The sequence below is a fragment of the Malus domestica genome, chromosome 04 (assembly GCF_042453785.1).
Source record: "Malus domestica chromosome 04, GDT2T_hap1".
In the NCBI taxonomy this organism is placed as follows: domain Eukaryota; kingdom Viridiplantae; phylum Streptophyta; class Magnoliopsida; order Rosales; family Rosaceae; genus Malus; species Malus domestica.
In genome coordinates, this window is record NC_091664.1 from 4,075,451 (window position 1) to 4,100,474 (window position 25,024).

General features: G+C 37.2%; 3 protein-coding genes across 5 annotated transcripts; 2 read left to right on the forward strand and 1 right to left on the reverse strand.

The window, feature by feature from the left end:
• Positions 1 to 1,550: 1,550 nt before the first annotated feature.
• LOC103435442 (CMP-sialic acid transporter 3) lies at positions 1,551 to 10,705 on the forward strand. Of its 2 annotated transcripts, none has more exons than XM_008373838.4 (16): positions 1,551 to 1,857; positions 2,410 to 2,621; positions 3,312 to 3,428; positions 4,041 to 4,097; positions 4,400 to 4,477; positions 5,028 to 5,072; positions 6,147 to 6,206; positions 6,391 to 6,513; positions 6,680 to 6,757; positions 7,569 to 7,638; positions 8,713 to 8,820; positions 9,035 to 9,168; positions 9,338 to 9,417; positions 9,757 to 9,802; positions 9,890 to 9,952; positions 10,331 to 10,705. In XM_008373838.4, exons 2-15 carry the CDS (start codon positions 2,454 to 2,456, stop codon positions 9,938 to 9,940), a joined length of 1,215 nt encoding a protein of 404 aa, XP_008372060.1. In that variant the 5' UTR covers positions 1,551 to 1,857; positions 2,410 to 2,453; the 3' UTR covers positions 9,941 to 9,952; positions 10,331 to 10,705. The 2 variants fall into 2 exon arrangements, with proteins under 2 accessions (XP_008372060.1, XP_008372061.1); XM_008373839.4 differs by having other exon boundaries at positions 1,559 to 1,857; positions 10,353 to 10,705.
• A 451-nt stretch (positions 10,706 to 11,156) lies between these two features.
• On the reverse strand, positions 11,157 to 16,289 carry LOC103435443 (uncharacterized). 2 transcript variants are annotated; one of them, XR_003772559.2, is made up of 4 exons: positions 14,599 to 16,289; positions 12,657 to 14,009; positions 12,457 to 12,513; positions 11,157 to 11,489 (listed from the first exon to the last, which is right to left on the reverse strand). XR_003772559.2 is itself a non-coding variant. In XM_008373841.4 (3 exons), the coding sequence occupies exons 1-2, from the start codon at positions 14,611 to 14,613 to the stop codon at positions 12,657 to 12,659; spliced, it is 1,368 nt and encodes a 455-aa protein (XP_008372063.1). In that variant the 5' UTR covers positions 14,614 to 16,289; the 3' UTR covers positions 11,157 to 11,489. The 2 variants fall into 2 exon arrangements, 1 of the variants encoding a protein (XP_008372063.1); XM_008373841.4 differs by lacking the exon at positions 12,457 to 12,513.
• A 2,841-nt stretch (positions 16,290 to 19,130) lies between these two features.
• Positions 19,131 to 24,573, forward strand: LOC103435444 (uncharacterized). Its single transcript, XM_008373842.4, has 8 exons — positions 19,131 to 20,150; positions 20,469 to 20,524; positions 21,618 to 21,727; positions 21,838 to 21,997; positions 22,767 to 22,859; positions 23,543 to 23,674; positions 24,102 to 24,203; positions 24,372 to 24,573. Exons 1-7 carry the CDS (start codon positions 19,358 to 19,360, stop codon positions 24,153 to 24,155), a joined length of 1,398 nt encoding a protein of 465 aa, XP_008372064.1. The 5' UTR covers positions 19,131 to 19,357; the 3' UTR covers positions 24,156 to 24,203; positions 24,372 to 24,573.
• The last annotated feature ends 451 nt before the right edge of the window (positions 24,574 to 25,024 follow it).

A 25,024-nucleotide genomic window follows, 5' to 3' on the forward strand; every position in this document is an offset into this window, starting at 1 on the left:
ATGATGGATCCACTGTGTTCTCTGGTGGTTGTGACAAGCAAGTTAAGAGTGGCCTTTGGCTGCTAACCAACCAGTGACCATTACATACATGATGCACCCATAAAAGAGGTTGCTTGGGATCCCGGAGGAATGAACTACTTAGTTATAATTAAAAACTATAGTTACAATCAAGATATTCGCCGATTTCTCCCTGAACTTGTAAGGAGCTATCAAATTTTTACCTGAACTTTAATTTTAATTGATTATCCTTTAAATTGTTATAATTGGCTAATTTCTCTTTGAATTGTAATTTTAGCCTTACTCCTTGAATGTTTATAATTGGCCAGTTTATAGTAATAAGGTTGTTGAGATGAGTAATTACTTTCTTATTTGAATTGGAGTCTTGAATTGAAATTGGTGAATCGAAATGGTTATGTGAATCAAATGACAAAGAAGGCTAATGAAATGAAATCACAACCTCAACATGTTGGTGAAAAAGCAATGGCATCACAATCCCAACACAGTGGTGAAAAAGCAAGACCGTGGAGAAGATTCTTTGATGTCCGCATTAGAGGTACAATTCAAACAAAAAATGTATGGAGTAAATTAGCAGAAGGGGAGAAGAAGAAAATAAAAATGATAAGTTGTCCATATTAGGGATAGAATTACTTTTTTGCCCTCAAGAATGTGCCGTGCACATGATCAAAGTGGATGAAAATTTTCAAAATCTAAACGCTTGGGGCGAAATTGGTCAATTATAAAAATTCAAATGTGTAATTGATTACAATTAAAATCCAGGACAAAAATAAACCGCTTTATACAAGTTTTGGTGAGGAATCGACAACTACCTCTTTGATTAAAGTGTTGGAAATTGAACTGAATATACTTACCAAACTTCAAATTAATTCACATAGCTTTCAACTTTTTACTCTTACCTACTTTGACCACAATCAAATCAAAACCAAATCAAACCTCAAAATCTCCATTCTTTTGTCTTCGGTTTTTTTAATTTCTCACATGTAATAAATAATAATGATGCGAACAAAGCCTACTTTAAGAGTACAACAAATTGAAGCGAAAGAAACGTCCAACCCGAAAAAAGAATAAACCAAAACAAAATATTAACTCACGAGCATTGATCCGCTTACCCATCTCAATTCTTCACCCACTTTTCACTTCCCATATTTCCCCAAAAGGATACACATCTTTTTTCTGGGGATCATAGGAATTCCATGATCATCACCGTTCATTGTACACAGAGTGTTTAACTTTCTTTAGGGACTAATTACATTTAATTTTAAATTTTAAATTTTAAAATGATTTATAACCATGTAATGTACGATGAACGATCCTTATCACAGAATCCTTAGAATCCCCACCCAACCCCGGCATCTGATTGGCCCGTCACCATGGGCTTGTTGTCGGTCGGTGACAGCCCCCAGCGCACAAGTTCCGTGTTTGTGTAATCTCAAAGCAATAAAATAAACAAAAATTAATTTAATTAATTAATTAATTTAGAAAATAATCAAAAATTAATTTAATTAATTAATTAAAAAGATACATTTCCACATAGAGACGAGAAAGTTAAACAAGCTCGCTCTTTCTTTCCAAACATTCCCCGCAGAATTCATCTTCTCTTCTGTGTGCGTTGCATATTCCTGGCATCTTTGGGAAGTTCGGATTCCCATCGAAGCACGAAAAGGAAGGTTCCGGAATTCGAATTCTCCTTAAATTCCCAAGATTTCTGTATTGTTTCGATCAGATTCTGAGAGTGGTGGGAATTTGCTGTGCTGCCGTGACTGTGGATCTGACCCAATCGAAGCCTCAGATCAATGCTCTGTTCGGAGGCAGTTTAGGTCCGTTCGTTGCTGCAATTCGGTTAGTAACGCTCGAATTTTTCCGTTTTATTGCAGCTCAATTTTTGGTTGAGAGTTCAGCAAGATCTGAGCTCTGTCTGCGTTTGTATTGTTTCTGGTTTTATTTTAATTGATTCGATTTAGGGTTTCTGTGAGGATCTTAGCTGGTTTTGAGGTTTGTGTATGGTTCTGGTTGTTCTAAAGGCAAGATCTGGTTGAATTATGCTGATTTGTGAGTGGTGGATGAGTTTGTTGAGGTGTTTGATCGGATTGAGCTGCCATTTGCCTTCTGTTTGGTTGCAAAGAAAGTGTAGGATAGGATAAAGAAACGAAAGGTATATTATAAACATGGATTAATAATATGGTCTTATTGGGGATTGGAAGGCATGTTGATTTGGTAGGCCTGAACTCTGAAGTATGCATTTTGAGAGTTTTATCTTTTCGCGTGTAGCTCGTTATGAATGGTTATGATAAGATGAATATTTCACCAAGAATGCTTGTTAGTGTTTAAGAGGGCATGTGATTATGGGATGTTTGTGTTAAATTCTGGATTTTTTTGGTTTCTTTTTTGTAGATTTTGCTTGTTGTGTAGAGTGTGACTGAGGGCGGGGCAAACTGATGAATAAAGGGATGATAGAATGTAGTGTATGCCATTCAAAGATTGTTGCCCCGAACAGTAAAACTTTCTCCAGGGCCTATGACCGCCACAAGAGCAGGGTGTCGTCCAAGCAACGTGTTCTCAATGTCCTCTTGGTCGTTGGTGATTGTATGCTTGTCGGTTTACAGGTTCGTTTTCATATTTGGACTTATTTTTCTCATCTTTCATGGAAATCAAATGATTGGTTACAAGGAGATATACGCAAATTCAAGTATAGAAGTTTATTACATGGTAGCTCGTAGCTGTATGTTCTGGTACATGATTTTATGCTTATAAGAAATGATGTGTGAAATCCGGAATTTTTAAAACATATAAGTGATATTTCTGCATGATTGAACATGTTTGAGCATGTTTTCTCAACTACTAAGGCTGCTACCAATGTCTACAGTATTCTTCTACTCAAACTAGCATGAACACTGCCACTACCATCATCATTCCCATAGAGGCCACGATATTACTATTGATTACATTTCCATCTATCTTTTTTTTATCTCCGTTACATTAATGGCTCCTGTAATTTTGTTGAATTTGATCTCCTGATTCAACATATCAGTTTAATTTGCTTGTTTTGGACTATGAAGATGAGTACCGTTGTTTGGAAGCATATTAAAATTGAAATCAAGTTGATCATTCATATTGCAGAGATAGTAGCACTAACAACTGTTTCAAAAAGTCCTTCAGGAAATGTATTCTTGCTTGTGAAAACTTGATTTGAGTTTATGAATGAACCTGCAAGCTGTTGCTATAAAGTTTTTGGGCAGTTCTTCATTCCAATGTCATTATTACCTGACATGCTTACATTTTTACTTTTGAATCAGCCTATTCTGGTTTATATGTCCAAGGTCGATGGAAAATTCGAGTTTAGCCCGATTAGTGTAAACTTTTTGACAGAGGCTGCAAAGGTTCTATTTGCTGTCGTTATGCTATTGTTGCAGGTATGTCAATGACTCTTTTCTCTCCCTTACTTAAATGTGCGCGAAAATAGTCAAAGACCTTTTGATTTTCCACTTTTCTTAGGAGATATATGAGGTAAATTAATAAAATTTAATTTTTATTAAGAGAAGGAAGATAAGATTGAGTTATTGTTATTCCTTGGTGCTGTTAAGTTCCAGCACCTTCTAACAATTCTGGTTAACCCGGAATAAGGTGCCATATGAAGTTTACACAAAATTTAAAATCTTGTCATTGGCATCAACTTCTGTGTTGTGTGCCGAGGTTCTGAGATGAGGCTAGTAAATACCTTAGTGCCATGCGAAGCACCTTCACTTGGGTGAGTGCCCTTTTTATGCTTGGGTGAGAACTTAGGAGCTTTCACCTTTTGAAGAACGTAGAATTAATTATGCCCAAAGGACAAACTTGCTTGTGTGTTTTTTGCAAGTTTAAAATCGAGGGGTATGGAGGGAGAGGATATCTGATGGTTGGTAATAGCTCTCACATTCTAGATTATATTAGTGGAATTTCGCAAAGTACTTGTGATGTATTTCTTGATGGGCGTACTTTTCTTTTTTTTTTTCTTTTTCTTATTGACATCTTTGTTGATTCTGCAGGCTAGGAATCAGAAAGTAGGGGAGAAACCTCTTCTCTCAATTTCCACATTCACGCAGGTTGTCTTTTAACTGCATTACAATCGTTAATTTCTTTAAGCTCTTGTTTTTATAACGTCTATCTGTTCATGATATCGTAATAAATGGAATTTGGGCACTCCATTAGTTTGTTCTGCATGGTCTGTAGGAGGACACTGTATGTGCTCCAGTCTGTTTTCTTCATTAACTAATTTCTTGGCATCCATGTTTGAGTTATATTGCTTAGCTTATAAGATAAGCGTGCTCTTATTTTGGAGTTTATACGTTTAAAAGGCAAACATGGTCATTGATGATCCAACAATATTTGTGTTTTTTCTTTGCAGGCAGCTCGGAATAATGTGCTTCTTGCTGTTCCAGCATTTCTTTATGCTATTAATAACTATTTAAAGTTCACCATGCAGGTATAGTTCTTTCATAGATCCTCTTAGCATGCATCTCTGTAATCGGGTGGTGTATATGGTTAACTTTCCAAATTTTAGTATGAGTGATGGACTCGTGCTATACCTGTAGAGTCAAATTTTGATATAACCAAGATGTTTAGCTCTATGGATTCTCCCCCATGCTCTTATCCCTTCGATTTTTATGTAGTGAATCATGCTGGTCTACTGAGAAGTAGTATTTGCAGTGTTTAGCTTAAGAAAACGATCTCATGGAAAAAAAAAAAACACTAAAAAATGGAGACAAATTATAGAGATATGTTGCCATACACCACTTCGTGTGTGACATGATATGGTTATACCACAACTGCTTAGTTGCTAGCAGTTTTATTGAAATAGTATGGCCTACCAGAATTGGTCATTGCTTAGGCTTCATGTATTACTGAATCATCCAAAGTTTATCCTGTTCTCCAGTGGAGGTTATTCATTGAATTTAGAGAGCTTTTTTACTTGATTAAAGTTCATAAAATAATTGATTAAAGTTCATAAAATAATTTAAGTTTCTTTTTTGCAGCTATATTTCAATCCTGCAACTGTGAAGATGCTGAGCAATTTGAAGGTACTTTTTGTTTCACAGTATTATTATTGGTATCTTATTGATGTTAACGACGATTTCATGATTTGATTAGTGTTGCTTTGTGACTTCTCTCATGTTAATTTTGTCAATCCCCACCCCCGGCCGCGAATGGCTGTATGTAAATTGTGATTTTTCTTCACACAATTCCAAGTTGACGATAATAAAAAACTCAGCTAAACATAACCTAATCAAATTGAAGACCGTTGCCAATTCCTATGTGTTAGGACTTAGGAGCATCATTATTATCTGGAATCTCAATAAACAACTAATGTGATTACTCAGTAAATTAGGGCATACTTTATATAAACAAACAAGCTCAAATCATAATACTTATATGCGCATACACATATGTATCTTCAATGCATGAAGATGGAATGCGCACATTGTCTTAAATGCCACATTTTGAAAACCTTTCTAGATAAACCAAGGGATCTTATCATAATTTAATTTTTTTTTTTTTAAAAAAAAACCTAGAAAGGAAGACGCCCTGAACTCTACAAAGTCAAAAAAGGTCAGAAGCTTATTCAATTACAAAGTTCATCCATACCCGCCTCCAAATAATCCTAAAGAATCTTTCTATTTCACTCGACCCAGAAAACTGCTGACACCCTGCAATCCCAAAAAAATTTGCTTATTCAATTACAAAGTTCATCCATACCAATCCTCCAAATAATCCTAAAGAATCTTTCTATTTCACTCGACCCAGAAAACTGCTGACACCCTGCAATCCCAAAAAAATTTTCCTTTCTTGTTTAATTGTTTCTGATTTGTGTCTGATCCCCTTTTGGATTTATCAAATGGGATCCCTCTTTATATACTCTCTCTCTCTCTCTCTCTCTACACACCAAATAGTCTGAACGACTGGTGTTGCTTCCATGGAAGCAGCTCCAGATGCATATTTGCATCCAGCATGAAAAGATAAGCTAACATAGTTTTGTCTAGTTCACTTAGTTTCACCTGTAGAAATTCTGCAGGTCTCCTTTTTAAGGAATTAGACATGTCATTGTTTTAATTCATCACCATTTAATTTATAAAGTTTTGATTGTGGACATGCAGGTGTTGGTGATTGCTGTTTTGTTGAAAATGATAATGAAGCGCCGGTTTTCAATAATTCAGGTTAGTACCCTTTCTGTTTGTTCATCTCTTTAGCCAAGTAAAAGATTACTCCAGCTTTTCTGTTCTTTTCCTGTTTCTACAAATGGGGAGTAGTCAGTTAGAACTTTGGATCATCTTATTTAAACACATTCCTGTGGATGCTATGATTGCTATATCTTATCACACTGATATTACTTTGATACAGTGGGAAGCCCTTGCTTTGTTGCTCATCGGGATTAGTGTAAATCAGTTACGATCTTTACCCGAGGGTACTATTGCTTTAGGTCTTCCAGTTTCAACAGGCGCATACATCTACACATTGATCTTTGTAAGTGATTAATGATATTTGTTGTTTCTACTGGTGATGTCCTCCTGTTTAACACGCACCTTTAGGTTCATAACTTTTTTCGCTGGCTTGAATAGAGTATTCTTGAAAATTATGTTCCAAGACGTTTATATGCATGTTGGACACTTATCTCAGATTCATCTTACAGGTAACAGTTCCATCGTTGGCCTCTGTCTATAATGAGTATGCTCTGAAGAGCCAATATGACACAAGCATATACCTCCAGGTGAGAAATAGGACTTGTATGACTTGTTTCTTTGCTACAGCATGAAAGTAACTGAGTTTATTATTCAAGGATGTTGAGGAATGGTTTTCTAAAGGTAGCACATAGTTATTTGCTTCTGTACTTGTAATCAGTGTCACTACTTACCCGATTTGGCCTAATCTAGCATCAACATGGATCTTGATTACTCGTGTTGTGATTTTATTTTTGGTGGAGCTATCTGTTTGGTTTCTCTAAATTTACCCAAGTGATGTATGGATATGGTTGTAACTTGTATTTGGGTTGGAATTTGAAAATGATGAGCATGCCATTGTCTCTTGGTACTTAGTTTAGTCCATGAAGTTGAAATGCTGCCAGAGTTTCTCTGGATTTTTGGTTGTTTAAGGAAAATAAGACAGTTTGCCGCAATTTTCTTGTATTCCACTGACGTTGAAGCGTATTACATACCGACAACATATCCCCGAGATGTCGGCAACAAGGTGGAAGGATACGCCTTTACCCTTAAACACGGACTATTTTAAATAATTGGTTCATCAGGGCCATTTTTCACTTTGTTTTAGATGCCTGGCTTCATCTGTGACCAATTTGCTTAAGTCTGAACCTAGACTTTCTTAACCATATCTTAGCAACTCGTGTCTCATTGTATATGCTTTGTTAAATTCAAGTTTGGACAGTTATTGAAAAATGACAAATATAAGTCAGTCCCATTGTATATGCGTTGTTAAATTCAAGTTTGGACGGTTATTGAAAAATGACAAATATAAGTCAACAATTTATCGTCTTCATTTTAAGTCGTCTTCTTTTGGCTATGCAGAACTTATTTTTATACGGGTATGGTGCGATATTCAACTTTCTAGGAATATTGGTAATGGCCATTATCAAAGGTATGAACAACATTATTTTTATTGTTTCTGCAGAGAAATAAAATGTTTAAATTTTTTTATATATATAAACATTCTAAAAGATAGAGGTCGCACTTGGTGCGATGGCAAGTGCCTTCGCCCATGAGCGGTAGGTCTCGGGTTCGAGACTTGGGAGCAGCCTCTCCATAAATGGGGGTAAGGCTAGCCGACATTCACCTCTCCCAGACCCTGCGTAAAGCGGGAGCCTTGTGCACTGGGTACGACCTTTTAAACATTCTAAAAGATAGTCCCATGTACAGAAGTAGTACACAACATTTTGAGTCCATAAAGCAAGTATAGAATCCAAATGCTTTGAAAGAGAATTTCATTACTGCTCTTAGGGTGCCACCTTTAAAATTTATCTTCAGATATTTAAGATGGCTTTAATAGTTGGTTGGTTTGATTTTCTATTTAACCACGTGGTTAAGGAAAAAATGGGTTTATTTGCAAAAAAAATCTTTATTAGTTGCTTTCAAAAATCTGGTCCAGATATCACAGCAGTAATAGAAGAAGCAATGAGCCCCAAACAGAGAAAATAAATCCTCACCTTTTCAAAGCTTAAGGGCATTTTTGTAAAGGATGAACCATGCTCTTGTACATATATCATCTCTTTACCAATACCTCTGCTCTCTGAATTAAACTATTCACTAAATTTATCATAAACAGTAGTTTGGATAGGAATGTCACCTGACCTCCTTGGGGCATTTTATTCTCCGAACTTCCTTCCAGGGGGAACCATATGCATACAAATCTTAATTGGAAAAATTAAGATCACTGGTTGACTACTCTCATTTTTCACATATAATATTCAATGTACAGATTCAAATTTATTGACTCTAGTAGCACCAGTACTTATATCCTTAGCTATATTTTACGAATCAATATGGTTTTGGATAGGGTTATTGTTCAATATAGTTAAATGGTATAGGAGGGTCCAATTTACAGATAAGAACTTCTTCATTGAGCTTTTGCACAGTGGTATTCTGTTGAGGAAATTTTATGAAATTTCGAAATAGGTCTTTTGAGTCATAACTTCATGTTGTTTGAATGTTTCAGGTCCAGGTAGCTTTGATATCCTTCATGGTCATTCAAGAGCTACAATGTTTCTGATAGCTAACAACGCAGCACAAGGAATTCTGTCCTCTTTTTTCTTCAAATATGCAGGTTAGTTTTCTGCAATAGCAACTTTAGGTAGGTTTATATGTCATGCCAGTTTGGTACAGAAACACTTGCTGTAGTATGGAGATTGCTCGTAAGTACACTTTAAGGAGAGCGAGATTTTGTTTTCAGCTTATGATTTCATCAACTTTGGCAGTTTTTTGTTAAATTTCATTTTCTCGCCACTCTTTAATCAAAGGATGCCATTCAATTTTTACAGATACAATTCTAAAGAAGTACTCGTCCACAGTGGCCACTATCTTCACAGGCATAGCATCTGCTTTGCTGTTTGGTCACAAATTGACTATGAACTTTGTTTTAGGAATTTCTATTGTCTTCATTTCGATGCACCAGGTAATCTCGATAAATGAGTCTTCTTTTCTCACATTAGTTGTTAATAGAATGAAGATCTATTTTCAAAAGAAAAATAATTGTGTAATTTAGAGAGAGCGTTCTATAGATTTCTATTTGCTTTCTGATCAAATTGTTTGCTGACCATTGTTTGTTTTATTTTTCTGTATAGTTCTTTTCTCCCATTTCAAAACTCAAGGAGGAGGAACAAAATGGGAAGCTGGAAATGATAGATGTCGATGATAAACACAGGTATCTGCTCATTCTTTTCACCCATGGCAGCATTAGTTGGGAGTTTGATGTACAAATTACTGTGTTCCTGTTGTATGCTTGACATAAACACCAAGGCAAGAATCAAATGTTTCATTGTTAGGCGCTAACAAGACTAGGCCACTAAGGATAATGATTTTAAGAATTTTATGTGCTTTCGAGGTTTTGCCTTTTCTATAACACCAGTTATATAGTATACATAAATCAACCAAAAAAGTGGGAACGATGGAACCTCAACTATGGGGATTTAGTGGAGAGGATAAAGGAGAAATTCAGGGAAATCCATCGTGGTTACTAACGTAGGTTGTTTTCTGGATTCAGGTCAAAGGATTCCTTTATTAATATGGCAGCAGGGGCAAATGAAGAGGTTAGAATTGCAAATTACTGTCTTGTAAATAAGATATATTTATCTTATATTTGCCTCACTCTTTTCTTACAAGTTTACCTTTTCCAGGCTAGTCACCGACCAGGCCCTGACGAAAGACAGCCGCTTCTTCCCATCTAAAAGTTAATTGGAGTATGTTATTGCTCTTTCACTACTAGTTGGATACATGCATCTGCTGCATATTTTACTTGACCATGTTGACCGACAAATTACCAACAAAAAAAAAACGCATTGAACAACAATTAAACTGGACTAGTTTTACATTTTGCAGCAATTAAATTAACTGTCACATCCAGTAACCAGCTATATAGATCCCTTTTTTCCCTGTTGTAAAGCTAGAGTGTGCTAACAATGTTTTCCGAGACATGCGAGACATTATTTAGTCGGTCAGAGAAGAAAAATGTTGAGCCTTCCTAAATGCCATGTACTATCAGCTTGAGATCTTCAATTGTAGCTGGTATAGCTGGCTTTGTTCCATGCGTAATCAGACTGTTTGTTATTTTGATGCAGGATTTTTTCTTTTTCTTTGAAGGAATTCTTTGGCAGGAATTGCAATGATACGAGAGATGAAGCAAAAAGCGAGGTTCCTCAAACATTCAATAAATTAATCGGAGAAGAAATACTTTTTTCTACTGTTTTTCGGGGATCCCTCTTCCTGTGTTACGGGGTCTCCCTAAGTTGGTGTGTAAAGCATTTTGTAAACGAATTGGAGGATACACACCGTTAGGTGATCCCAGTTTTTTGATGCAGGAAATTGGGATAGAGAGAGAGAGAGAGAGAGAGAGAGAGAGAGAGAACAGTAATATGTTTGTCGACAAATATTGGAATCCTACATGCACTTTACTTTAGCTTTACCAATGTGATTTGCAATAGCGTTTCTATGTATTCTTTGCCTAGAACCACAGGAGTATTTGACCCCCAATGTCAATTTTTGTATGCTTCTTTTTGTTTCATACGGAATTAGATTTTTCTTCTTAGCAAAATAAAGAAAAATAAATTCCTAGGAAACATTGTTTGTGTACTTTCGACACACTTGTTACAATGAACCGTTAGGTTTTATTTTTCTTCTCTCTTCCAAAGGAATCTTGGAAATCCGTTGTTGCCGGATGGAGGACGTGCATGGAACATGTTCATTAATATGTGGCGTTCTGATCCATACATCGTTATGTGTAAGTTTTGGCATTATTAGACTGTGAAGTTATAGCAACCGTAAACTTGTTCCATGTAAGCTGCTTCCCTTAAGAGGAGCATAAAAAAGATCAAATATCGTTATTCGCATAATCCACCAATTTTCAGGTTTGTTTAAGAACCAAGCAAAAACGGTGAAGGTTGAAAATTTGGGGGAGTCATAGCTAATTGCCTCATTTCAATTTGAGAATGTTACATATATATTTGGACACCATTGCCCGTCGCAACTCGATCTTGAAATCCATATCGAACTCAAACAAGCACTTGAATGTATAAATGGTTGTTCAGTAAGTGAACGAGCGAGCTTGGAATCACCCGGTCGTATTAGATCAACTTTAACAGAATGCCAAATGCTGTATTCTCCACGCCGAAATGCAAGACACCATCTACCGTAACATATCGCTTTTTGGTTCTGCTAGAAATGCTCGACGGTTTCAATTTCATCTTCTAATGCAACAGGAGATGCATCTTCGACGTTCACCTGTGAAAAGTGAGAACAATGTTATGCAAATGACAATCCCGTTCGAGGAACCAAGGAGCACGAACTTCTAATAGGAACAAGCAGTTAACTATCACATCCATAATTGAACGTCACAGAGGGAGCAAAAGGATGCACAACTAAGATGCCCAGTAGTAATAATAGAGTAACAAATCTGAGTCCTTTTTTCCTGTATAATTGTATGAACTAGAGTCAACGCGGAGAAACATGTGAGTCTTCGGGATTTCCTATAGGCAAACTTTTTACGCAAGTTTGTTGACCCATTTCATGTTGCACTTCTAAGATTTATCCTATAGTTCTGAGCATTCATCAGTTTGAATGTACCACAAAACCGAAACAGACAAACTATGCAGATTTCATTAAACAACAGAGTACATAAACATCACAACCGAAGTTTAAAAAAAAGTATCGAAGTAACCATTCTAAACTATCATGCCTGCAATCACTTTATAAAAACTTACACAGCCATGCTAGTGAATATGGTAAACTGAAGAGCATTTGGGAAAGAATGTAAATTTCCGTAGCCACTCTACTTTAAAATTGCATGATCAATGATAGGGCAGTACGACCACCAGCCATGTTAGTCCTTCTACATTGTTGGGAATGGAATATCGAGCACCCCCTTCGATATGTTTTAAAATTATAAAAAAGGGAACACACATACGCAAGGATACACATAGAAGGAGCAATGCACACTTACTATCTACATGATGCAGACTAAGAACAGTCATCTAAACAGAACAAACCAAAGGAAAACAGGAGCTGGGCTATTTAATTAAGGTTTCCCGTTGCTGGAGAACAATGGGAGAAAAAGTAGAGAGATTTCAAAATTTTGATTTTTTAAGGAAGTGAAGAAAAAATATATTCATAATATCTCTCAATAATGTTTAAGCCAAAACACCTAGATTAAACCAAAAATGTGGAGCAAACACTCGGTGATTAGCAGTACCATGAGGCCCATCTTTGGCGAATTCCTGAAAGGAGGCACTGCAACTTCCCAAGCTTTCTGCTCCAACATAAATTGACCATAATTAATCTAAAACATTGAATAAGGTTTACAAGGGTCGAAAAAACTACAGTATAAAAGCAGCTGCTATGGTAACTAATCTGCAACAAAATTTACACAGATGTGTCAAAAGGCAAACTCACCTATCCAGTGTTTGCAGTAGTAGCCGATGCAGAATCCCTCCGAATAGGGTGGGACGGCTTGTTGACATAAGAGGAATTCCATTCCCCTCCATCCAAAGCATAATAGTCCATGGGATAATCCCCAACAACATCTTCTTCCCCAACCTGATTTCCATTAGCACATGCACAACCACAACAACCAGAATCACTCTTCTTATTTTTGTCCCACCAAGGAGGAATGAAGCCAAGAGCAATGTCAGCCTCAAAAGGATTCAAAAGGGGCTTTGTAAACGCATCACCCCAGTCAATGGACAAGCGAGGACAAGCAATCTGAATCCAAGCATCCACTGAGTCTTCAAACAGAGCAATTCTTGGAGGACTAATCTCTGACATCAAAAACACGGTATAAGAAAACCCTTCGTCCTTCATTTTCTTTTCCAGTCTCTGTAGAATCCTGGGGTTGCCTTGCCTTCCTAAAGTCCCCAACACAACGCCCCAATTCGAGGCTTCCTTTGCTTTCAAAATTGCGCTCTTCCTCGACTCCCTCATCCCCTTGTGATCATATTCCTCCAAAAACAGTTTCCCCATATATGGGTCGTACCGAAACGTCTTCAGCCCAGGATTTGCTATCATAATCGCTTCTAAATGAAAACGCCCGTCCGCCACAAACACCACTACGCTCTCCTCTTCCTCCTCCTCGTTGCCTTTGGTTATTTTGCGTGAAATTTTTGGGGCAGTACAACCCAAAACCTCACCGGCAGACAAGGGTTTTGACTGTGGAATGAGGACCTTGAAACCATGGGTTTCTAGCTCAGGTTTGGCCGCTCGGATTGCGGAGGCGAATTGGATTGTTCCAGCAAGCACTAGGTTTTTACAGTGAGAGTTTTGGAGGTTGAGATGGACGGTCTGGATTAATCGGGAGACATCAATTGAGATTTCGACGAAGACGTAGAGACAGGGGATTGAGGTGACGTGGAGGGGGACAAGGCAGCTGTGGCCAAAGTGGATGAGGAGGTCAGCATCGAGTGCCTTGGCAGCAAGGTCGTCTACACAGCACGCACCGTAGGTTGCGTCACCGAGAACAAAGCACTGGGAGACACCGCCGAAGGTGGAGAGGATGTCAGAGAGGACCAGAGAGTACATGAGGAGGCCCTCGGGGAGTTGGAGGGCCACCCGTGAGGCATTGGTGGAGCGCACACGCCAGACGCACTTGTGGACTTCAAAGTTGTAGTTGGAGGGAAGGAGGGCTATTGCAGCATTCAGAGCTGAGTCGTGGAGGATTGAGTCCGGAATTTGGTTCCTCACAAACCGCTTTGGTGGCGCATGCGGCTTCCTTGTCTGCTGAGAATCAGGGAGAGGCAACAGACTAGACTCCTGCACATTGCCAGGCCTCTAAATTAATAACAACAAAATGTATTGTACCAATTCTAGGCTTTATTAATGGATGATTAGATAATTTCCCCTTCATTAGAACAAAGTTCTTCTCAACCAAACAAATGACTACGCTCAAAACACTTCAACAACAACATCCGCCTAAAGAAAATCTGAAATCGCGGATCTACCATTCAGACTAAAAATGATAAGGACGAGCATACTTCGTCCAGAAAAAATTTCAAGAACACAAGTAAATATGGCCACAACATATTGTATAGCAATTCCAAGAACTCTCCTTTATGCCTTCCCGTTAATAAAAGGGAAAATTTCGGAAAATTTTCTCTCCCTTTCCCACTTATTTTCTCAGCACCCAAAGAGAAAACAAAAGTTACAGGTGCCCCTAAATAACCAAAACCCATAAGCCTTAAACCCAAAATGCAAATGGAAAACATATATACATACAATTGTGGCACAGAAGAAGAGATAAGCATGATCAAAGAGCGTGTGAATCCTATATCTAACTCAAGCATCTGATACAGTAGCAAGCAACAAATTGAAGAGGATTGGATGTGGAACCGAGTCATCTCACCTGGCTGGGATCCATATCTTAAAACTCGGAGGGAAAATTGAACTTTAGCTCGTGCCTTACAGGGATGAGCATAACCGAAGGCAAACAGACCTCGGTCCTCTGTCTCAACCCACAAGAAGAATTTCTTAGCTCTGTTCTTATGTTATCACTTCAATGGCTGCCACACGCCTATTCAACTGCAACGCACCATGAAAGATTCTCAATGACGCCCGACTGCTATGGAGGAGGGAGGCGGCATCTGTGAAATGAAGCCCAAACGGAAGAAAAGGACTTTAATGTGGAAGAGAGAGGAGGAGGAGGTGGTGGGGGAGAGGGAGGTCGCTGCGGGAGTTGTTAGGGTTTAGGGAGGGGGTAACTGTTAAGCCTACGAACTAAAGAGGCTTTTTTTTTTTTTTTTTTTAAAGTAGAGTCGGGGTGGGGATATATATATATTTTTTCTTTTTCTTATTTAGTTTTTTTTTAATTCATTTTCTTTGGTTAAAAAAAAGGTAGAAAATTAATGAAAAGCCTAAAAAAACTTAACCCTTTTTTAGGGGGTCATTTCATTTTTGGATATAGACCGAATAGATTCAAGAGATGAGAGAATTAAGGATACCCACTGATGCGAGAATTACTTGACACACAAATTAAACCCTCTTTTTGACAATTGTAGCAAAGTATGTAAGTAGGGATCGTTCTAAACCGGGGATTAGGAGGGCTTGCTAAAACCTCTAAACTGACTCAAAAACAAAAAGAAACAAAGTTAAAAATGTAAACAAAAGATTTTAAAACAAGAAAGTAAAAGGGGGATTTGAGTTTGGTGAAGTTGAAAGTAAAAACGAATAAACTAAAAACTTAAATAGATTTTAAACAAATTTGGGTTGAATGGATAATGGAAGGCTAGCTAAGGGGTTCTTCTCCACACATGTCTTGCTTGCATACAAAATGATTTCCAATTGCTCTTCGATAAGTTATGAATACTCAACGCCCCAAATTAACCGTGAATTGCACTAATTAACTCTCAGTTTTTCAACAAGTTATTAGATTGGATGATTGCATACGACAACCCAAAACACTCCCTACAAGTTCCCTACATGAATTGCATAATAGAGATACAAGCAAGAATCATTAAGTTCTATGAAAAACATAAGCATTGACGAGGCACTCGTTACTATGATTTGCATGAAACTTATGCCAAGAATTTACTTAACGTGATTGTGACTAGCAACCTTCACTACTTGTGAATATAAGTTCATAACGATTAGGTGAAACTCCCTTATATTCTAGCGTCAAATTCATGCATGAAAATTAAGCGTGCACTCTCAACCAACATACACAAATTAGTTTTTATACGAACGGATAAGTAAATTGAATTCACAATTCAAGAAACGCAATTGGAAGTAATCAAATCATATAGCAAGCATAAACATGGTTTTGAATCCCCCCCTAGCCAAGGGGGGGTTTAGTTCCTCATTATTACAAAACAAAGATAAACAAATTTAACCATTGAAAAACAAAGGGAAGAAAGCACCTAAACGTTCCAACGATCCATGTTGGATAGCAAGCGCGTCCAAGGACTTTTTACTTCTCCTTGCCGCCACAACAAGGTTGGAATGATGTTGAAGGGTTGGTTATTTGGAGGAATGGATGGGAAGGGGTTTAGATATGTAGGAGAGGCAAGGAAAGGCTTGGAGAATGGTTAATTTCTGGATGATTTGAATGAGGTTGCTGCCATGGTATTTATAGGAAGAGGATGGACATGTTTAATGCAAAAATCTGGTGGAATGAAGTAGGTAAGGCATGGCAAGGTGGAGAATTGTTGGTGAGGGTAGGTTTTGAGTCATCCACTCACATGTCATGGTGAGTTAAGCATTGCATCATCCACTCAAATGTCATGGTGAGTTAAGCATTACATCATCCACTCAAATGTCATAGTGAGATAGGCATTGCATCATCACTAAAAAATCTGGTGGAAGTAAAACAAAGGGAAGGCCACGGCATTGATGAATTTTATGGGGTATGCATGGTTTTGAGTGAAGTTTTGGCCAATCCTTCTAGAAATTTATCCCTTCTTGCAACTTGTATTTGTTTCACCAGATTTTTAGCATGTTCCTAGCCTCTTTTGTCTTCAAATTCGTCCATCCATCTTGCTCATATCATATGTAATCCATTCCAAGCTCAAAACTGCTCCAAAATGCACCAAAATGCACTTTCTTGCTACCTTAGCCCTTTGGACCTACAAACACACGAAAATGGCTTAAAGTACTAAAATAACTAAGAACTAATAACGTAAATGCAAGAAAACTAGTTAACTAAGTCGCATAAATATGCGTCTATCACCCACCAAAAAGACTAATTCAATTCATAATAATGTGCCGCAAAATAAAACATTTTTGTTATCCTATCAACCCTCAAGAGAAGCAAATACAACATGTACACTAATTAGTAAGATTAATGAAGTTGCAATTAATGCAAAAACAACCAATTGGAAACAATAGTCTCCAATCTACCAACAAAAGAATTATACCATTTGATCCCTTTATTAGCCAAAAAATTATATATATAATTAAAAAAAAGCATCGAATTTTACCATGAATCTTTTTTTTTTTTTTTTTTTTTTTTACTTTACAAATTTTACAAAGGAGCATGCTTGCTGGATCATGCATCTATATGATATGTATTCAGAATAGATAGACCTATAGATTAGGGTTTAGGTAGTAATGATATCAACTCCTCCGTGTTCTTTGGTGTGGAATAAATATATTTTTACACTAAGAGGAGGAGGAGGAGTTCATCATCCACGAGATTCGAACCAAAGACCTCTTACTTTCAAGTAAAAAGGAATTCCACCAGATCGTAGTACTAAGTGACTATTTTTTTTTTAATCTAAAATTACCTAATGAACTTTCTTTTAATCATAAGGACAACAATCGATGGCAGTATGATAATTATATTGAATTTGAGCGCGCTAATACTAGTATCTTAAGACTATCTCTAACCCTTAGGTTAAAAACTACAATTTTTAGCTCATAAAATTTAGGTTTTAGCTCAAAAACAGTTTTTGTTTGATCATTATATTGAATGGAGGGGTCAAATTCGTCATTTCAATTCAAATTACATTGTATGCGGTGAACATCTAGTATGACTTAGGGTTTAACTGAAATTAGATTTTACAAAAAAATAAAAAATAAAAAATAAAATAAAATAAACTTAAACGCAGTGAAACTAAACCTATAAAACCATGTCAATGGCTAGGAGAAGAGATGAATGTGAAGTGGCGCCTAATTTCTTAGGTATGATTTCGTTTGGAAATCCTAATACTTTTAATAAACTTTTTTTTTTTAATACCAACACGCCTTTGATCATGAGTTAGAGACTTAGCCTTATTTGAATTTTAAACCTTCTATCAATTTGTACCAATCTGCATATATGCCTTTTAATTTTGTCTTTAATTCGCAGTGTGGTTTGATGCATGCCATAGTCTTGCAGTACACAACCTTTCAATGCACCTTGGAGACCTCCTAGAATGACCTCTGCAATATCATCAAATGCTAAAAATCCTTGGAGACCTTCTGGAATGGCCCCAATACACAACATGCAAAATCAACGAATGAAAAAGCACAATACCTTGCAAAAAAAAAATGATGAAGTGAAGGGAATTGATTTTGTTTTGTGAAAAACTAGATTATTTGTTTATTTTGTGGAAAACATTTTTAATGAGTTTTTGTTATGAACCAAGATATATTGTGGAAGACATACTTTTGTCTTTGTTTTTTTGTTTTTGTTTTTTTTGTTTTGGGTTGGATATATGTTTTTGTCATTAGTGTGCAAAATACATTATGGTATGAGAAATGATGAAGTTATTTTTTTCTTTCATGAATGGTTAATGTAAATTATCTCCCCTTTGTTTCAATTTGATTTGTACACTGGAATCAGATGCCAACTCACAAGTGAAACAAGTGCATGTCATAACTCACCTAGAAAGAACACATGTATACAGTATACCTAAGTCATGCTATATGTCCATGGAATAGGATGTAATTTGAATTGAAATGATGAATTTGACTCATCCACGTGATAGTCACATGAGTTTATTTAACGGCACACTAACGGAAGTTTAGATTTGGACCTCAATTGCTATTAGGGCTCACCACGGGGGTTTAATTAATAACATTTTCACCACAAGAGTTACATTAAAAGTGCCGTATCACCACAGGGACCAAAAAAAAAAATTTGGCCTAAAAATAATTGTAAACATCAATAAACTTAATCTGAATCATGTACGACACAATCAAACTCTAAAGAACATAATGTTGAATTAAATCGTACCTATCTCTACTAGAATTATTACTCATTTTTGTACCTGTTGTTTTATTTTTCAATTATTTCTTTAATTAAATAAATAAAACAATAAATAGTATGAAAGGGATAATCCGAGAAATCTTCCCAACCCAACTAACAATTAGTTGGATGGGCTGGATTGCCTAAACCCGAAACGAACCGGCCGGCCGGTCGCGCCCGCGAGAAGTAGGGAACCAACCAATAAGGAATACAAAGAAATGAAGCGCGGGAGGGAAATTGGACGGATGAGGAGATTGTCGTTAGTCATCGTAACAAGAAAGTTTCCCAACAATTCTTCCCCCAACTCCACACTCCACCGCTCTTCCTTCATCTAACCATACGCTGTTATACCACCGCCGCCGCCACCGCCACCACCAAATTTACAGACTCCGACAGAGTTAGCAGCTGAGCTCCAATTTCCAAACACAAAATTCATGATATGAACTCCTCCACCCCCGCTCACGCTCTCACCACTCACTCTCCACTCCACCGCTTCACCACCGCCACTGTCGCCGCCCCATGTCAGTCCTCCTTCTCCTGCTCCATGCCCCGTCCCCCCAATCGCAACCGCAGAACTCGCCGCAATCGAAACACCACCCGCCCCACCACCACCACCACCACCACCTCCACCACCATTAAACCCTATTTCTACGCTCCTTCACCATCCAACCCTGATACTCTCCAAGCCACCTTCGACCTCGATTACATCTACCACACCTCCCACTCCACCCTCAACCAATTCCTCTCCGACTCCTCCGACGCCCTCCAAGACTTCCGCACTCTCGTATCTGTCGACGCCGGTAATCGCGTCATCGTCTCCTGTCGCCCTTCCACGCTGCGTTTCGTCGGCAATTTGGTGATTATCACCTTCTCCGTCGTTTTGGGGTTTAGGGTTTTGGTTGCCTTGGTCAGGTTAGGGTTTAGGAGTCAGTCCGGGTATGGCAAGGAGGCGACGGTGGTGAGGCGGGATAGGAGTCTCGGGGGAAAAGAGGTTGTGGTAGGGAGAGTGGAGAAGGAGAGAGTTGATGCGAGGAAAAGAAAGAGTTTTGGGATTTTGGATAATCCGCTGTCAATGCCGAAGAGTAGGATGGTGGATGGTTTGGGGAGGATGTTAAAGAGTCAGGTTCGGTGGGCGAAGAAGCTGCCCAGCTGGTGGCCGAGCTCAGCGCCGCAGCAGAGTCTGGTGGTGGATAAGGAGTACTACCAGGGAGAAGCAGACAGATTGGTTAGAGGTTCCTTTTTCCTTTCATTTCTCACTTTTATATTATGACTTTCTACGGTACTGTTTGCATATAGATTCATGTCGAAATTAATTTGGTTTCGGTGGAGTGGCATATATAACTGCAGTTTACCAAAATCTTCAAACTTTCATTACAGTTGCAACTTAATATTTTCGAGTTGCTTAAATCCCACTTAAGGAGCTCATATTAACTTGATTTCATTTTGGGTTTTCCTTTTGTCGTAGGTAAAAGTTGCACATTTCTCAGAGTTTCATAATGTTTTGATCACAATTTACATCCTAATTGCCAACTCATCCACTTGATTTCCAGTGATCACAGACAATAGAATGAGCGGAAAGGACATTGGAGAGGATGACATTATTCATGTCAGTGCTTTTGTGTATCTAGTTGATTTATGCCTTACTTTTATGAAATTTACAGTCTCATGATTGGTTGATAAATACATAGGTAGGTGCTTTAACATACATGTTTTTGTAGGTTCACACACTTCTTATATGTATACATCATGAGATTTTTATAGATTTCTATGTTGATGTAGCAGTATCACTAATTCAGTTTAGGGCACTCTTTGTGAGGTTTCTGCTGATATGTTAGCCTAAAAAAGTGTAACATAACAATCTTGCTGTTAATAAGTTAATTGTTTGCAAGCATGTTTTACTCACATGGATACAATATTAAACTACTGTGCACCTAATGGAAGAGGAGACGTAGCTCTTGCACCATGTGAGAATGAATGTTTATATTATCTAAAGATTATGCAGAGTGTTACAATGTTTGTTACTATATTTGAAAGTTGTGGTTATTTTAGGGTTTTTACGATATCAATGTTCATATGTGAGAACCTTGTTGATATGGGGAATTAAGAGGTCATGTTGGCATCAATTTTATCATACGGCTTTCTTATTTGAACCTCTGAAACAGTTTTAGCATACAATATTTTATTAAATTGACTCTTAGATTTTACTTGCATTGTCTTTCACTATTTTGACCCTTGCAAGTTAAATTCCTTTTGTCTAAGTCTAACATATTGGCTAACCAAGGACATTTCACAGGTTTTAAAAGTTTCACCAAAATGGTATTCTCCCTATATGTATTGTATATATATATGTAGGATGTTTTGAAAGAATCAATTTGTAGTGCATCAAGTGAAGGTAAAAAAAGTACTAAATACGATTCTATAGGGTTCTCTCTTGAAATATTATGTTCTGAAATTGTTTTGATGAGCATGTTTGGTTCGATGTATTGTTTGTGAATTTCAATAGCTTGTTAAGTTTATATTTTGAGTTTTTTATTTAACATGTGCTCTCTAATGGATTGTTCACTGCTGGTAAACAATCCTGTCTATAAAATCTGAATCATTACCACAATTTCTTTCTTGATGGTTTTATTACAATTTTATGCTGTGTTAACTGATAATTCATAATACATTGTATGTCCTTTGCCTGAGTGGGTGAGCAGTTACGTCAAATATGCAGGACATCTGGAGTACGGGTCTCCTTTGATACAACAAATACACGAGATTCGTTCTACCGTGTGTCTGTTGAATATGTCTTAAATGTTTGCAGCAGGTGTGATTCTCAGATGGAATGCTTGAACATTTCAGTAGTTTCCAATATTTTTCTTTGTTTCGGCTACTTTGCTTTCTCCTGGTGGTATAACTTATCTGGTTATATGGCAGGGCCCCAAGTCATTCTACTTATGTTCAGATTGACGGAGAAGATGTTTGTCAATTCATTGCTGGGCTTGCTGGGAATATTGGGCTTGACAACATTCGTGCTGCAAGAATTATGTGTGCAGCAGTGGCTGCACGTACGCGCTCACGTTTTCTGCAGGCGTGGGTAATTTTTCTACTTTTGTTCTTTTGACCATGTTCGTGTCATAAGCTTGCAAGCAAACTGAAAAAGATGTGAAGTGTCTCTCGTTGCATTGACAATTATTTTGACATCATATTCTCCAAAAGCCAAAGTTAAAAGGAAAACTCGTGCACAATATTTGGTGGAATATTCTGTGAGAATGTAGAAGGTTAAATCAGAAATGAATGCTTTAGGGAATTTTAGATCTCTTTTCTGTTTTAGAGACATTGTGAGTATCAATCTCAGGCAGGTTTAGACCCTCTACAAGACTTACCCATTGAACTTTAATTTTGATTTGGAACAAAAATTAGCATGCCATTAACTTATGCTGTAGAATCTCAATAATTTAGAACTTATAGAATCTAGTAATCTAAGAAAATAAAAATACGAGGCCTCCAATTAAAAAGACATGAAGCCTCAGTTATTTAGCTAACATTTCTGAAAACAATTCATCACTTTGTCAGAAATGATTACTAACTAATTTTAGGCTTCAACTTGTCTGTTTGGAGTCCTGATATTCTTAATCTTTTTATTTATTGGATTCTACTAGTTCTGTATTCATGGGAGTTTTTCAGGCATATGTTACTTTAATGATGAATATTGAGTTTTGGACCTATATTTCGATGTTATCTGTTGTAAATTTTAGGTATATTCTTTTATGGATTTTTCTGGAAATATCCTTTTACCTTTCAGATAACACCTTCTCTACTCCACTTAATTTTTAAAGGTCTTTTCCCCAACTGTTTGATTGCAGGCATTGGTAATGCAAAGTAAACATGCAGAAGCACTAGTCGAACTGTCAAAGATATGCCTGCTTTTGCGGATATTCCCTCCCGAGGAGTCCTCTGTATGTGCATTTTTATTCATAAATTAATATACCATATCTAGATATTTTCTTTATACTTCGTTATTATTTTGGGGATTTCGTCATAATTTTTTGGTTCATAAACTCTAAAAGCATCTATATTGTTTGGTTAATTTTTATTTTGTGCTCGGCGCATGACCACCTAATGACAAATGGGTCATTCTCTATTTTTCCCTACTCTCTGACTCAATCCCGTACCCATCCCTTCTCTTATCATTCAAGAAACCTCTCTCTCCCCATCAATTTGTACTCGCATAAGTTGTTTTGGGCTGGTGATATGAACAATTATTCTAAGTAAACTTCCTTACCAAGTACAAATTCAAAATTCAGGGAGCAACGGGGCACATTTTAAAATTCAGAGGCATTGGTGTTGTTTGCCATTGTATAATGTACCTTGGTTGTTGTGTAAAACAGTTTTCTCCTTGCACGCATTTTCACATCACCGTAATGGTTTTACATTAATGCTAAAAGCTATGTTCTGATCAATCCTATAGCTTGATCTTTAAGACAGTCAATTGTGATCTGGTGTTAGATGTTTTCGTATTACTATAGTCAAATGCCTTTACGCATGTGACAGAACATTTTCTTTGGCCTGCTTTAGTTCCTTTTATTTACATATGCTGCATCACAAAATGAGTGGATTTAATTATGAGTTTATTTTGCAGCCTGAGATGGAGATGGTTGCTCGAGGCTTGGAAAAACATTTGAAATTGGATCAGAGGGAATTTCTAATGAGCATGCTCACCGGCGTTTGCAGTGAAAAAAGCCAAAGAAGAGCAGCAGAAGCTTTGGGTTTGGTGCGTGGCATAATTCTCAATTTGCAACTTTTATTTTACGCAAATAATGCGACAAATCTCTGAGAGTGATTAGTTATAACTTGCGTGAACCAACTAACTTTTACTAAGAAGTTTTAGCTCCATCGATATAGAAATCAGGCATAACACAAGAACTGATTTGCAGAGAATTGGGAATAATTAGGTCACTGATTTTTACTTACTGCAGTATATGTCGCCACATTTTCTGAACAGTTGGCAGCGTAAACTTTAGCAATATCTCAGAGTTGTCTCCAAAAGGGAATCCAGATTCATTTGGGTTAGCTCAAGTCCAGGCTTTGTGGTTTTGGTCTGAAGCAAAAAAATTGAAACAAGTCTTCTAGGATTCTTTGTCTCAATGTCTGATGTCTGGTATTTTGGTCACTTATTTATTTACTCATTTTTATGACAGAACCTCGACCAACAATTTTTGGGGCTGGACGGGGAAATCATGGATGCCGTGTAGACTACCCATACGGGGAGACAGACTAAACTTTCTAGCTGAAAGTGAAAGGTGTTCTTCTTGACCTGCTTATCCACTCGTTTTTCGTTGTGGATGCCGAAACTGTATTATTTTTATGTCATTATGGTTTTCTGTTGACAATTCTGTGCTATAAGTCCGACCGCATCAACTTGATTATCTTTATTTCTTTCCTAATAGTTTTCCTCATTTTCCTTGCAGATGCGATCTTCGAGAGGTCTTGGCGATGATGATGAACAATAAAAGTAGTTACTGGGTAAATAATCATCAGCAAGTAAGGTTGTGTATTTACATCTGTGATTCAATTCGAATCACCCACCAAGAAGAAACACATCGTCGGTGATGATGAACAGTAAAAGTAGTAGACTGAGAAATAGGAATCAAGAAACAACATTTCGTGTGATTTTACTCTGTATTTGCACAAATTTGTTCATTCTGTCATCACATTATCCCAGCAACACAGGTGAAAATCAAACAATTAATCCGAGAAGCGGAAGAAACATATGTTTACGGTTTACGAACGCAGGAAAACCTTCACATTTCGTAGCCTGTCATAACCGTTATTTCGACAGAATTGAGTGGAAGGTATGTTATAATCATCACTTATTTAATCCACAGTGACTGAGATAACGAACCTGATGACACAATCCAAAACATGCACTTATTCTTCAGGTATGAAAAGTCCTAATTCACCATCCCTGTAGGATAGTTAAGACATAAATTTGTCCATAAATATTCTATGCGCCAGATTTTGAGCCCGTTTATGAGATTTTAAGGGTATTCTATATAAGGACCCTTTCAAGGTAGGATAACGTATTAATGCTAGAAAATAATAACTTAAATCAAAATAAATT